Raw genomic sequence first — 14,815 nt, 5'->3', positions numbered from 1 at the left:
CCTGCCCATGGCAGGGGGGTTGGAACTAGATGATCTTTAAGGTCCCTTCCAACCCAAACCATTCCATGATTCTAAGTTGACATTCCTGTGGTGGAAGCATCAGCCTGGGGAAGCTTACGCCTTGAACAAACTCACAGCTGCGCAAGGCAGACATCAGTTCTCCCTGTGCTGGGGAGGTGGACAAGCAAGGGGAGGCTGGAAACGAGACCACCTCGCTCCGCATCTCGGTTCGCGTGCTGCCAGCCAGATTTAAGCAGGGAAAGCCCTGCAGCCCCTGCTCCCCTGGGTGAGCGCATCCCAAGCCAGCTCTGCAGAAGCAAGGTTATTCTGTTATGACAGCCCTCCACAGAGGCGCCTAGGGAGCAGGCAGGGGCGCAGTCCGAGGGATCCCAGCCATTCCCATGTGTCATGGGCCTGGCTGCCGCTGGATGGCAGCCCTTCCCTCCGGATCCGCTCCGGCGGCAGCAGCCGCGCGCGCCGGGGCAACCTCGCGAGCGCAAAGCCAGCGTTTATGGGGACTGTTCCTTATTTTATTGCACCAAGTTTAATGCGTTCAGTGACTTATATTTGGCATGAGCTCTGCTAGCTGGCTCTATTTAGCTATTTAGCCACTTCACAGGAGTGTCGGGAGATTTCACTCCCCGCAGTGAATTCAGAGGTGATCTGTAAGCGGAGGGTTGGGGGCTGTAAACATCACGTCTGCAGAGGCACCCTAAAGCACCCTTAACAGAGTCTGCAGTGGGTGGGGAGGGGGGTCAGTAACAGCGAGGCTGTGTCTGGGGAGACCTATGTTCCTTCTGCAACTCCAAGCAAGTCACTGCTCCCTGCTCGGAGCCTCAGTTTCCCCAGATGCGAACAAAAGCAGTTCTAGCTCTGCCTTAGTTTTGCTACGGTGCCCAAAAGCGTCTGGTTCAGCTGAAGCCCCCCCTCTGGTTTGGAAGCGTCCCTAGGACAGGACAGAGCCTACAGACTCACAGAAGTGATTCGCTGCTGCTGCAGGAGCGTTTGTGAAACCCGTGTATCACTTCCCAGCATCTACAAGTCTAAATTACATCCCTCACTGCTCCTGTGCCAGGAGCTTCGCAAACACCAAAGGATAGGTTAATCCCTTCAGGGCTACTTTTCCAAAACACCAAGAGGGCAGACCCCCAGCCCAGAGCCTTGCAAGGTTTCCATGCATTCCCAGCCCCAGGCAGACCCCCAAGACCCTTTGCCAGTGCCTCCAGCGCACACACGCACCGCTTCGGGCACCCGAGACCTGGCACACCACCGCAAATTCAGCGCATCCCACGCACAGGTGGTACCCTCACCCCGGGGTGCGGGTTGCTAGAAGGGACCACTCACCCCCCTCAGGGTGCATGGGGGCAAATCTCCCCACACCACCCCTATAAGGATGCTGCTCCTGCAGGCCCCAGCCCCACACTGCTCCCCAAATCCCCCCAGCAAGGTTGGGGCCACCGACAGACCTGTGTCCGTGGAGCTTGCAGCTGTGCTAGCTGGGAAGTCTAGTTTGCTGCTGCTCAGCTCCCTATCAGCCCCGAGCTTCAGGAAACAGAGCTTTAAGGAAAGCTTTGAACCCTTCACAGTAACATGCACCTAAGGGTGGGGTTCAGGGTACCACAACTTCCTCCAGCAGCCACACACAGACACTTGGAAAAGAGACCTCACGCTCCCCAAAGGCTGGGGATGCTGTTCTTCAACACCCCAGCACAGGGCACGCAGGGTTTTGCAGCAGCAGGGAAGGTAAAGCAGATCCAGCATCAGACTTTACAGCTCCAGGAGACAGAAAGTTAATGAAAAGCCAAAGCAAATAACAAGTTTGCAGCAGTTCCTGGAAAGGAAGGAGCAAGAGCTTGTGTTGAAATAGCTGCGCATCAAACTGCCAGAGTCCCTGGGCCGTTCCTCCTTCAGCCACTACAACTCAACAAACACAGATCTTTACCTTTATCTGCCTTCTCCCAGGAGCAGCAAGGTCCCCTCTTCTAAGAAAACTCCCCCTGCCCCAAAAGAACCCTTCCTGCTTGTTTGCTGAAGTAATTTGTACTGGTCGAAGCGGCATCAGCTGTGAACACTCTGGGCCATCCCTGACACACCTGCTTGCCCTGTTACAGCAGCTCGTTCCCCACTGCTGAGGGACATTGCTGGGGCAGCCTCAAATCTGCTTTTCTTTCTCTTCAGCGTGAAGAGCTGAATTTTGTAAAGGATCTCTAATTCTCTTCTCATATAATAGAAGAACCTGAGCTTTATGTGCAAGGATTTCTACCTCTTAGATACAAAAATCACAACGCACAAGCTAAATTATGTGTTAGGTGTCGCTCTTTGCATGAGCTTAGTCAAGGGTCTGCTAATTCTTTTCTAATACGATAGAAAAGGCTGAGCTTTATTTTGCAACGAGTGTGCTTTTACAGATGAAAATCATAATATATATGTTATGCTTGGTATTGTGCAGAAGTATACAAATAGGGTCTTTGAAGTGAATTTATTAAACCCCAGCCCCCGATGTGCCTCTAGACTAATTAACACCAAATGCAGCAACATTCAGTTCCATGTGGGAGAACCTACTTTGTTAGGAAGCGGGCTGATGTCTAACAAACTGATTTCACAGAGGTCATTAAAAATACTGTATCAGCACAGCAAAGCAACCTGTAAAAAAATCTATTATTGTAATAGTATAATAAAGTGAAGCGAGTTCCTTTAACCCAGAATTTACAGACCGATGGCTCTTTTCCTCCAAGAGGAGGGGTGGGAAACAGCAGCTGGGTTCATCGGTGCTTTTATTACAAAACATGAGGCATTGCCATTTGTGGTCGTTGTGAACAGTACGAACGCAGGTGAAACGTTATCCCACGAGTCCAGCTTCACATCCAATATTTGCACCAACAGAAGTTACAGCAAATTTTCCATGTAGTTAATGTCTCACTAGGACTGGAGCACGCTTGTTGGGCAGTAGCATGAGAAACACTTCCTTTCTCTTTGCTGACGGGAAGGACTGAGAATGGGGAAATCCCTCTCCCTTGCAATAGTATTAGGTGCACGTTAGAAATCCACAGTTGTTTAGAAATTCACTCTCCAGGTTGAAATACAATTCTTTGGTATGTAAAAGCAGCAAACCACTCTATACATGAGGATTATAGATAGGAGTAATCTCAGATGCTTGACACTAGGAGGATTTGGCATCTCCTAATCTAGAGCATCTCACAAGTGCTAAAGCTGGCAGCTCCATCCTCTAGACTCTAAGTAGCCATGTAGTGGGGATAAAAAGCCTTCTTCAAAACAGGATTGAAGGCAGGTTCTAACCTTGATGTCTGTAAGTAAGGAGCAAGAATACCTTCTTGTTCTCCCTTTCTCTGATAAGCAGACCCTGTGGCAGGTACGTCTCCAGTAGAAACCAACTGTCACAAAGATCCCGGCTAAAGGAGCTGGAGCTCAGAGACTGTAAAGCCATCATCGATCATATCTCATTTACAATCTATTTATAGAAGGTGAAATTGCTAATTCTAGTTTGGTGTATTTAAGCTAGATCCCATTCAGTGTTTGAACTGGCATCGTAGAACAGAAATACTGGGTGAACACCAGATCACTAGACATTAATAGCTGAGTTACCACTGATTTCGAAGGGAGCGGGGTTTCCCGGTGAGGTTTGAATTCTGAACTTCGATGCAGAGAAGATTTTCTGCTATCCCTGTTGACTCACAGCTCACAACCATGTGATCCCAACCATCTGTTTGGTAAACTTTCTGATTTAAGCCTGAAATACTTGAATTCCATCTGCCTTGTCCTCCTGGGAAAAGCAAAAAGTAGCATTAGTACTGTCAAATTCCTTGTTTATTTTCTCTCAGTGTGTCCCAGAAACTTGGGTTGGGAGGGGAAATCCCCCTGTTATCAACCCTAGAGCTTCCAACATGGCAAGGTCAGGCTGATATCCGGGGCGTACAAATGGGTTACGCCAGTCTGTATGTTATTACTTGTTCTTTACTTGAGGAATGTACATGAAGAGCAAACTGTATCTGAATATTAGCAAATACTAGCAAAGATTAGCACCAGCAAGTACCCTGAAGAGAAGGGTGAAAGGAAACAGAAAGGACCTGAGCTGGGGATGCTGCTGATACCTTCCATCCCAGCCTGGGCTCCTGTAAAATGTTGGAAGTTGGACAGCCAGAAACAGATGCTTCTTTAATTGTTGGTTGCTTGCAAAAGCCTTTTTGTCACCAAGGATCCTCCTGGCCAAAGTTTTCTATCAGGGACATCTTTGCACTCTGATAACCTTCTGCCTTGAGACGTTTTTGTGCAATCTCAGCCTTCAGATTTTCCTGTTACTGGCAACTGGGCAGATGCGCTGTATTAAAATAAAATGCTTGATGTCTTATTGATGAGGCATAGCCAGAATGCATCTGGATAGCGCTGAAGTGAAAAACAATAGAGATAAGCAACAGCACACTCACTCTTGTGACTGAATTGAGCAACTAGGGTTGAGTACACAAAGGGAACAGCTCCAGGGTGGTTGAACACGCTAACATCGCCCTTTTGCAGAGCCCAGGTTTGCTAATCAAGGCGGTGGAAGCTATTGTACTAGAAACTGAGCAACAAAAGGTTGTGTGTGGAGGAAGGAAATGGTGTACTTCTGCAGTTATGTATTTCCAAGGGTTTATCACATCGGGAGAAAGATCAAGCTATCTCTCAGGACCACCGTGTGTCTGCAAAAATACAGGAAGTGCCTTTGCCTGACCTTTATACACAATCAGAAGATTCCTTGGCAGTGCTTGTTTTTGCAGCCTCTTACTCCACCTCAGGAATGCTTTGGAGCACTGGCTTTCCCTGGGGTTCGGGGATAGGTGAGAAACATGAGCAGGCAGGCAGGCTGGTAATCCAGATAGCATTGCACATACACGTTCTGTCAATGGCTCCTTGAGCACCCCGAAGACAAAGAGATGGCGACGTCTGTTAGGTCAGTTATGGCTCTCGCAGGGAGGCTGCACATCCTGGCAGTCGGCGCAGGGCTGTGACCCCGTCGCTGGGGCACCGGGCAAGGGTCCGCACTCCCAGCTCTGCCACCGTCCTCGTGGGAGACACTTCACCTCCTCGAGCTTTGACTACTCTACCACTTTCCCTCTCTCTCTCTCTCCATAGACCAAAGATGAAGCCTCAGTTTCTGATTTAGACACTTCAGTAACTAAATCAGGTCTGATAAACACCAGCTCCAGAGAAATGAATTTTCTGGAATAAGAGGTCGATATTTTTTTATAATGATAACGTTTATGATTGCCACTACTATGGAGACGCTTTGTTTTCCTTTTTACCTAATTTAATTTAGAGGCAAAGCTCGTGCTTTATCTGCAGGTATGAGAAGGGAGGGAGAGAGTGGGACAATATGATGCCTTAGAGAAGAAAACCATCATTTATTTTGTCACATTTTTTTACATCATTCATTTCATACAACAGTTTCATTGTAACACTTAATACATTTTTAAAAAAAAAAACCACCAAGATTACTTGCAAAATTATATATATTTTAATATCCAAAAAGTACATTGCATATATATAGTAGCAAAAGCCCCATTTCCACGGGTAATTTCTTCATACTTAAATTTTGCGATTATTGCAGTAATGTTACTTATAAACATCCCAAAAGCACTAAGACCTAAACTGATTAGCTTGATCTTATTTTTCCACTTCGTTAAATAATGGCATCAGTGCTTCTGTTTAAAGTTATGAGCAGACTATAATGTTCTGGTTTCGGGCTCTCATCCTGCAATCGGATGCACATGGGCCGAATCGTGCACCCACCCAGAGTCCCAGAGGTTATGTCTAGACTAGATTATTTGTGATCCTGTTAATTGGTTGCCAGTTAATACAAGTTAGCTAATAGGTTGTACATGTAAGTCTCACACACACCCCCCCACCCTGTAGACATCTGTTCTAAAACACAAATGCTTGTGGTTTACCCTTCTGTTTATGGCACCAAACCGCCGTTTGTGGATCATCAAATTAACATGTGCAAATTAGAGATGGCTGAGAATTTCTGAATGTTTAAAATTCAAATGAACCCGCCTCGTGAAAGTTTTCAAAAAGACGTTATGGGAAGTATTTGATAATTTTGTCTATGAAGTGCTTAATTTCTTTCCGAAGTTCAAGATTTTGGTGAAGAATAATGACAAAATATTTCAATAGTTTGCCTTAAAATACTGGTGCATGTTTTCAATCAGCTTCAATGCAAACATGTTAGCTAAGTGGAGTTAATTTGCAGACAACTGTGACAGGCTAATACAAGAAAAAACTCTACTCTAGACAAACCCAGGGAGATCTGGAAGATTTCTGGCTACTTTGGGGGTCAATTACGGATCCAGTTGCAGGACCAAGGCTACTTCCAACAGATACATTACTCATGTCTTATTTTTTAATTTTTTTTTTTTAGCAAAAAGTACAAAGCCACAGCCCAAATGTACAGATTGAAAAGATGTACAAATTACATTAAAAAAAAAACCCAACCAAACAAAAAAACAATAACAACCCACAAACAACTGAGCTGATAGTAAAAAACAAACCTGCATTTGTGACCGAGGTCAACTCGTTTTATTTAATCTTTCTATTAAAACTGTGAGATATAGGGAAAAATAACTCTGCATAATTTATACAGTAATTTGCCTTCTGATTTGTTGACCACTTTGGATGACGGTCTGACAAACGCACAGCGTTCGCGAATCGGTAGCATTTAGCGACCCTTAAGACTCTGGCAGAGCTCAGGGGCCTGCTGTCATTTATTTTACTTCACTTTTGCTTTCAAGGAATGTCTGTGCTTGACATTAGGTTACTTTTTGTTCTGGTTTCTGATATTTCTGGAGTTAATACACAGTCTAATGAAGTTGTACACTCTAGAAAAGTTCCTTCAATGCCCTTTGCTTCTTAAAATATACATGCACACACACATATATATATATATATGAATATATATATATATTTAATTTCCAGTTGGGTGAAAATCCTCATCTGCCTTAAAGCTAAGATTCCAGTTGCGGTCCCCTGCAGCCCAACGTCCTCCGTTTAATGGTCAAATTGCCTAACCTCTCCACGGCGAGAAAAAAACCCCATGTAGTCATCTTTTCCTACGACCCACAGTTGGATCTATGTCTTGTCAAAAGCCTTTGAATCCTTAAAAATTTCTCTCATTGAAAAGCTAGTGATCATTCCAGGTAATGGTGAACAATCTTCATAGTCGCTTCCTACAGAGGACATAAGCGTTAAACACCAAAAAAAAAAAAAAAAAGAGCAGAGTACTGGCCCAAAGAAGCATCCATCTCTCAGTTCAAGACACAAGAGGCAAAGTTAACAGAAGTAAAAGGTTTGATCCAGGAATAACCAATATCCAGTTTAAATTCTTCCCCAGAAAGGCCACAATTATCCATTAAGGGTCCCCCAAAAACCATAAAAATCCCAGAAGTAGAGAAAAAGTCCAACCAGACTGATAAAGCCCCCTTGAAGATGAAAGCATCTAGTAATAGCTGCCCAAGTGTGGTGATACATGGGCGTTGGGGTGGCGAGGGACATTGGGGTTCGGATAAATGCTTCCGGCAGGGGAGGTCCAATAAGGTGAGGCTGCTCCAAAGAAACTGGATGATGTGACAGGCATAGAAGAAGGGTGCGGGGGTACAAAGTTCACCTTCTGCTGGTGGGCATGGTAAGATGGCATGTAGGAGAGATCTGAGGGGTACTTGTACATTGACGATTCAGTGGGATGAGGCTGAAGAGCCTGGGCAATGCCATGAAAGTCAAACTTGTAGGCATACCTTTTGCCATGCACTTTGGTCATAATGTTCTTATCATAGTAGTATCGGAGGGCTCGGCTCAGCTTGTCGTAATTCATGTTGGGCTTGCTTTTGCGTTCTCCCCAGCGCCGTGCCACTTCATCAGGGTCCGTCATCTTGAATTCCCCATTGGTCCCTTCCCACGTGATACAGCTGGCGTTGGAACTGTCCGACAGCAACTCGAGGAGGAACTGCCACAGTTGGATCTGCCCGCTCCCTGCGAGAAGCAAGCCAAAGAGGAAAGGAAATGACATTGTGTTTCCTGCTTAAAAGCAAAGACAAAGGCAGGAAACAGAAGGACTATCTCGATCTTTACTGGGAACTGCTCCTTCAAGCCTTAGAAAGTCTTATGTAGGAATGGATAAACTGTTCCCAGCAAACAAGTTAGTCAATCCTTTGTTCTGTTCATGCGTTTGAGGTCAGATTAGATTTCATAATGGTCGCCTTTGGCCTTAAAATCTTCGAGCTATTCATAAACAGGCATTTTCCCGAGCAAACTGTTCTGCAAAACTTTTCACTGAATAGTTAACACAGTGTATTTCAACTCTCAACTGCTTACTGTTTAGCATGGATGTTGTTTTGGACACCTATGGTTTTCTTTCCAGTTGGTGACCTGAGTTACATAAAGTTCCCCAGACTAGATGACTCCTAGTTGTATTCGGTGTGGTTATACTAATAGTAAAGGTCCTTACGAAAGTGTTTCCTTACAAGCATTCAGTGTATACAAGCTTGTTTACTCCAGGTCTTATTCCCCAAAGTCTGTTTTCTGCAGATGACTAAACTGTGACTTTTGGAGCCGTTTTGTGCCTTCCATTCATCTAATCCATAGCAGACAGAGAAAAACTAACCTGTAGTGCAAATCTGAGAGATCAGTATTTAAGTCCCTTATAAAGCTCTACTTAGGGAATGCTCATGTTGGGTAAGAACATTCAGGATGGTGATTTTGTCCTGACAAAGATGATGTTGCACCACTTTTCTGTACGGGTTTTTGCAAAAGCACTTGTGAGAGCACAGCTGCTGAGGTGAATGCCTCTCACAGCCTACCCCAACGGTAGAGGACACGAGCTGCTCCTCCTGTACAGATGCAGAAGTGAAGCAGAAGGAAAGGTAACCCCTCTGATAATGGTGGTCTGAAATTTAAGGGTGAACTCACCTGGATTGGCAAGACGGCTACTAGTGGGCCCCAGGATTTGATAGGGATCTAAAAAAAAAAAAAAGCTATTTAAAAAATGTTTCATCAGAAAGAAAAAAACAGTTCATTACTGTTTATTTTAGAAATCAGTTCAAATTTCCACTTTCTTTCTTTACTCATACTGCCTCTTCTCCTAGGGCCTGGAACAGACTTGCTGTGTTCCTTATTTCTTTTTTAGCAAACAACCACCAATTATTTATGGAATCTAAAATGGCACAGTGGTTCTGGCATTGGTTTCAGACTCTCCCGCTTTCAAAGATCGTAATCTCTTTGGACATACCCTACTTTTATGTGTCAACTAGAAAACATGAAATGTGAAAAAAAAAGAAGTGTGGGATAGTGGAGCAGTAACAAATCAGGAGTATATCTGTTTCTCCTAATAAAAAGAATGGGAGCACAGAGGAGATTTTCAGAGTCACTTGTTAGCAGTCCAGCTTGTTTCCCTCTGAGGCCGATGAAATGTTCACCCAACTCTCCCTTACTGCAGCAAGCAGAGTGTTAGACAAATGGGAGTAACAGGAGTTTTGTCACTGGCTCCTAGGAGGCTGAGTGTTTCTTGAAAACCCCACAATACATTTATTAGGAATGTATTCCTTTCCCTTGCTGTGGGGCCTCCTCAGCCCTAATCTCTACACTTCTCCTTTTCTTCTCTCTAGTTTTGGTGATTTGGATCTATAGCATTTGCTCGTGGATTGAATCAATGCCAAAAGAACCAACCCCCTAAAAAAAAAGAGAAGGGATAGAAAGCAGCTGTGCAAAGCAGAGAAGGTGGTATTTAGCTCTTCAAGAGCCCCTTGGGAAACCAGCAGGAAACACTACTGCTTGCTGCCCAACGGGGTTTGCTTTTCTTATTTGGTTTTCTTTGACGCAGGGGAAGCCCTGTTGATTCTGTTTGGAGACACTTCCATCGAACATCACCGCAGCGGAGGTGAAGAGGTAACGAGCCGACGCTTCACCGCTGCAGCCCCAACAGCTCTGTGCCCCTAACTGCTTCACGACCTCATACACGGCGTGTCATGCTGCTTCAAAGGAGACACCACGGATGCTGGGCCTGCACGTGACCCAGCTGAAACAAGGATGTTCCTTTTGAATGGGGAAGGATGATGCAGTAAAACAGAAACAGCGTGGAACCATCGCTGTCACTGCTCGGTCACAGTTGGCTGGATTATCCTGAGACCTCCCTGCAAGGCTTTGCCTGGTTGTCCTGTGCCCAGGTTGGTGCTGCTTAACACATTTATTCACCCAGTCTTGTAAAAATCTAATTGCTTAGCAAATGCAGCCGGGACAAAATCAGCAGTTACCTGGCTGGGGCCGTTGCTGTTCTGTTGTCTTATTCACATTTTGTGTCCCTGCAACAGGAGGGCCTGTAAAGACAGAGGAAGATCTTGTATGTACTAAAACAGAGGAGGAGGAGTGCACAGAGAACAAGGCAAATACAAGACACATTGAACAGGAATAATAGCAACTGGGAGGGGAAAAGTTTTCTAATGCTAAGAACTGATATTTTAAAAATTATGCTATAAAATTAAGAGATTTCACTGGAAAAATTTTGCCATAAAATGGAAATATGCAGACGAGGCAAGAAAAAATATGCACATATTTTGTTAATTTTCTGTCTTTTATTGCAAATTAACTTCCACTCTAGTTTACATCCATGTTCTGAAGAGAAAATTGGATTTTTTTTTTAAATGTATACATTCTGACCTTCTTCCATGTTGGAACTTCTTTCAATTTTTTTTTTTTTAAATGCAAATTCTTTTCTAAACCAAACTTTTTTATGCAAAAACTTTTGGGTTTACCAAATTGAACATTTTGTTGAAAATATCGCAGCCATTTCTATAAATCACTTCAACATTAACATCTGTTCCTCCTCTTCATATCATTTCTTGTAACGGACAACCAGAACTCAAAGACCAGCCTTCCCGTTTAGAGCACGCGTAGCTGGGAAAGCTGCAGAGCAAAGGAAGTAGAATCTGATAGCCAGGTTCTGCCACATTTATTTGCAGCCGGTAGCGCCTTGCTGAGAGTCGAATGTGCCCATGCAGCACTGCTGCACAGGGATACACCCCAGCAGTGGAAGCAGGCTCGGTATCAGCTGGTTATCTTAGCTGGAATACAATCTTTAGGGGCAGGGAGCTGATATTTCTAACATGATGTCACCCAGAGTGTTCTGTGAATTTGGGGGCACTATAAAACCAGTAAGAAACAAGAACAGTTGTGTGAGTAGGGCTCAGGCAGTCGGGGCCCTATCTGCCCGCTAGATTTTGTGTAGAATCTTACTTTCCGAAAAGTAGTAAGAAACTCTCAGAATCTGCCCAAGTTGTCTATATCTGTCCCTAAAAATATTACACCAGACTACAGGCAGGTGGTTAACATGGAGACCACGATAATTCTAGCTCTTATCTTACTGACTACCCCCAAATCTGCTACCCTTTTGATGCTCGTAACACAAGCCAGCCATGCCCGGCTTCTCCCACGGTCTCATTTTGATCCTCCATTGCAGAATTTGTGATTCCCACTGGGACAACTTACTTTTGGTGAGGCCAGAATTCATATTACTGCCCCATCCTGTTCTCCTGACTGCATCATAGGAGGGATCTAATGACAAAAGACAACAGGCACAGAGGGGTTGAAATCAACTCTTCCCAGAAAAAATCTCGCAAGAATCTTTGTATCTAGGTCCCATCTGGCTTGATGTTATGTGGATCTACCGGTTTTCCTCTCCCATGTCGCCTATGCTCCCTCAGCCCCCTCACAAGGGTAACAGGGTGTAAATACAGTGGTTGGGACCGGCTGTTTGGGCAGTCCGTGAGCCTGACACATTCTGATCATGAAGTATAGGCATGGGACCCCATGGAGTTTAGAGTACGACTTATCCCATCCAAAAGGAGACCCCCTTTCTCTTACCCCAAGATGACACAAGACCACAGGCAGAAAAGGAGGATGAGATGAGATTTCACAGAAAATGAATGGTGAATTTAAAACCCAGGGAGGCCAAGGACTTGACACACACAGTGAAGAAGCTATTTTAAGGAAGAAGGAAAGGGTAAAAAAGGTTCTCTGAAATGAAACCCAAAATGCCCCTCTGCCCATGCCGCTGGGAAAGCATCAGCACGGCCTCGTGCCCCATTGGGCTGCGCAGCACAGCGGGGCTGTGCAGCTCCCAGTGGAAACATCCCCGGCACTTGCACATTCCTCCTGGAGCTGGGAAAGCCACTGCAGCTTTGAAATTACAGCCTTCTAGTTATTGGCATGAAAAGGAAAACAGAGAACGGACGGGTGAGGGAAGGGGAGGGGAAGAGAGGGAGAGAAAGAGGAGGAGGGAAGAGAGGGGAATGGAGGAAAACAGAGCTCATGTAATCTATCTGTTTTTATTTTTATTTCACTTATTTGCTTTCTCCCTCTTTACTAGAAACCGCAAACCCCACTGCAAATAGATCAGGCTGAAAAACAAACCCCTACGGTTTCAGCCTGGTACAAAGAGCGTGATGGGACATCGGTGCAGGAGGGAGGCGGCAGCCCCAGCCGTGCTGACCCCAGAAGGGAGCCCTGTCCCCACTCCCATGGCCGGGCAAGGAGCAGCAGGGCTGGAAACGGGCATGCTGCCGGGCAACTTTATCCCCAAGCTCAGTCCTCAGCAGTTGTCATGGTCGTAAATAAGATGCTACTTGGACGGGTGGCGTTTTCCTTGCTGGAAACCTGTCGTGTAAGTCCTAGCTTCATCTGGGTGCACCTGGAGCTTGGGCTGCGGCTCTGGCCGTGACTGAAATCAGGAGAGCAGAGATGAGGTCTGAAGTAACCACTGGCTTTTCCCATGTCCTCTTAGCAGCCAGCCTCTGCCTTTCATTTCTCCCCTGGGATATCCTTCAGAAGTATTGCAACTAGAGCTATTGGAGCAATGTTTTGGGAAATGTTTTGAAAAAACATGAGTGTTCTGCATTGAGAGAGAAAGGCAAAACCTCAGAAATTTCCACCGATCCAGATGCTAATGTACTTTTTGGTTTCGCTCAATCAGAAACAGTTTTGCCATTATATAATTTTAATGGAAAGGTCACTTACATGGTGATCCTGTTAAAAAGAAAGGTAGCAATTAATTTTCCAGCAGAAAAATATTTTTCGAATTGGGCTAAAATAGTCCTTTTCAAATAGTAGCAGGACTCATTGAAAATTTACAATTTTCTCTGATTCTTTTGGGTCAGATAATTGACCCAACTGCTACAAATGGGGTGGTTGATGCAGATGCATCAGCATGTTTTGAGTAAACAAGTAGGCCATCATCTGGAGAGGTGATCAGCCTCCTGCTCCAGATGGAGACTGTCACAGAGGAGGAGCCTGATCTGCTCACAGTGTCACAGATAGAGTGTAAATGCATCTCCTGAGGGTTTTTTTTTTAACCAATAAGTGACACTATTACAATCAGATGTGCTGACTGGGTGTGCATTGCTATGGCTGCTTGGGCTTTCCAGGGTCAAGGCTTGGTTCTCCAGAGAAGTTTGGCTAAGCTTGGTCAAAATCATTGTTCAGAATCTCTCTGAATGGGTTTCCTTGTAATGCACGTATTAGGATGGAAAACCAGCTTGGAAGAATGGTGTGCATGTGTCTCAGCTCAGGTTTAATCCGGGTTTAGAGTACCTCAGATGAGTCCCTTTCCCTCGGTTTTGCCTATATAACATGGATTATGGAGTAAAGTGTGAGCATGTATAGGGGCAGGCGCGCTTGTGTTGTTGGGATGAGAGCTCTGAGCGCGACTTTGCAATAGTAAGAAGGGTTAAATATGATAGTTAGCAATACAGGCGTTGCTATTGAAACGCGTTCCCAAGTTTCCAACTCCTTCTCTCCCTCAACAAAAAAAAATAGTCCAAATCCACTTAGCTATTTTTGTTTTGTTTTCACAAAAATCCGTGCAACGTGAAAGAACCACACCAGCCCTCCCAGCTTCCCGGCCCAGACTCTAAAGCTGAATGTGTTTAAAACAAAATGGAAAAGGCAGAGCCAGGGAACCCATCCAGAGACTCGAGTTTCTGCAAAAACAATACCGTTCCCAGGACCTGACGCGCAGTGGCTCGAAGAGATCCTACAGAACTCCAGCCAGACGGTTAGTTACAGCAAGAGTCTTATCTGTCATTAAACCCACTTGGATTTTACACCAAAACTTGCCGCACTATGGAAATTCCATTAAAAGACTTGGACTGAGGTGCTCTTCTGGTGTAAATCAGCAAATCGCTCCAGTGAAGTTAGGGGCAAATTTATACCAGCTCAGGAGCAGGTCCTCAAGTCTGTTTTAGACTTAAAAGGCCCAGTAGAACAACAGTCCTGTGACAAATGTGCGTTCAATACAAAATGGAATTAAAGAGCAGAAAATAAATCATAGATGCTTTCAAGAAATGTCATTCTGCAGCTGTCTGGTTTATGTCCAGAAATTCCCCAGAATAAATGCATACTCTATTATGAGGAAGGTAAAGGATATTAATAATGCTTTGCACTTTCACAGCACCTTTCAACTAAGGATCTCACAGCTTTGCAAACATTCACACTCACGGCGCGCCTGGAAAGAAGGTTAAATATAATTTTATTTATTTACATGCGTAAATGCACTTTCCTCAGGCTTTAGCTGCCTTTTCCAGATGAAGTGGCTTTCCCAGAAATCAGGCTGTGTGGAATAGACTGCATAGCATTGGACCCTGTCTGCCCTTAGTTGATACTTTTTCACCCCAAATCTCCCTCGGTTCCTACCTCACCACCCTCTGTGCCATGTGGAAGTTCTCATCCTTAGCTGCGTAACTCCCCTTTCAAAGTCCATTGATTCCCCTGGAATTAGATGTCA

General features: G+C 44.9%; 1 protein-coding gene across 2 annotated transcripts in view; it reads right to left on the bottom strand.

The window, feature by feature from the left end:
* Positions 1-5,381: 5,381 nt before the first annotated feature.
* The window catches only part of FLI1 (Fli-1 proto-oncogene, ETS transcription factor), a 38,509-nt gene continuing 29,075 nt past the window's right edge, over positions 5,382-14,815 (bottom strand). The window contains exons 5-8 of one of the 2 annotated variants that reach the window (XM_010160439.1): positions 11,524-11,589; positions 10,293-10,355; positions 8,953-9,000; positions 6,193-8,016 (exon numbers count right to left, since the gene is read on the bottom strand). In XM_010160439.1, coding sequence (XP_010158741.1) covers positions 7,487-8,016; positions 8,953-9,000; positions 10,293-10,355; positions 11,524-11,589 — 707 coding nt within the window. In that variant the 3' untranslated portion in view covers positions 6,193-7,486. Of the gene's footprint in view, positions 8,017-8,952; positions 9,001-10,292; positions 10,356-11,523; positions 11,590-14,815 lie in introns of both variants that reach the window. The other variant, XM_010160438.1, reaches the window with a different exon arrangement.

The sequence above is a fragment of the Eurypyga helias genome, unplaced genomic scaffold (genome assembly GCF_000690775.1).
Source record: "Eurypyga helias isolate BGI_N326 unplaced genomic scaffold, ASM69077v1 scaffold22901, whole genome shotgun sequence".
In the NCBI taxonomy this organism is placed as follows: Eukaryota; Metazoa; Chordata; class Aves; order Eurypygiformes; family Eurypygidae; genus Eurypyga; species Eurypyga helias.
This window is presented reverse-complemented; position numbering and strand designations above follow the sequence as displayed.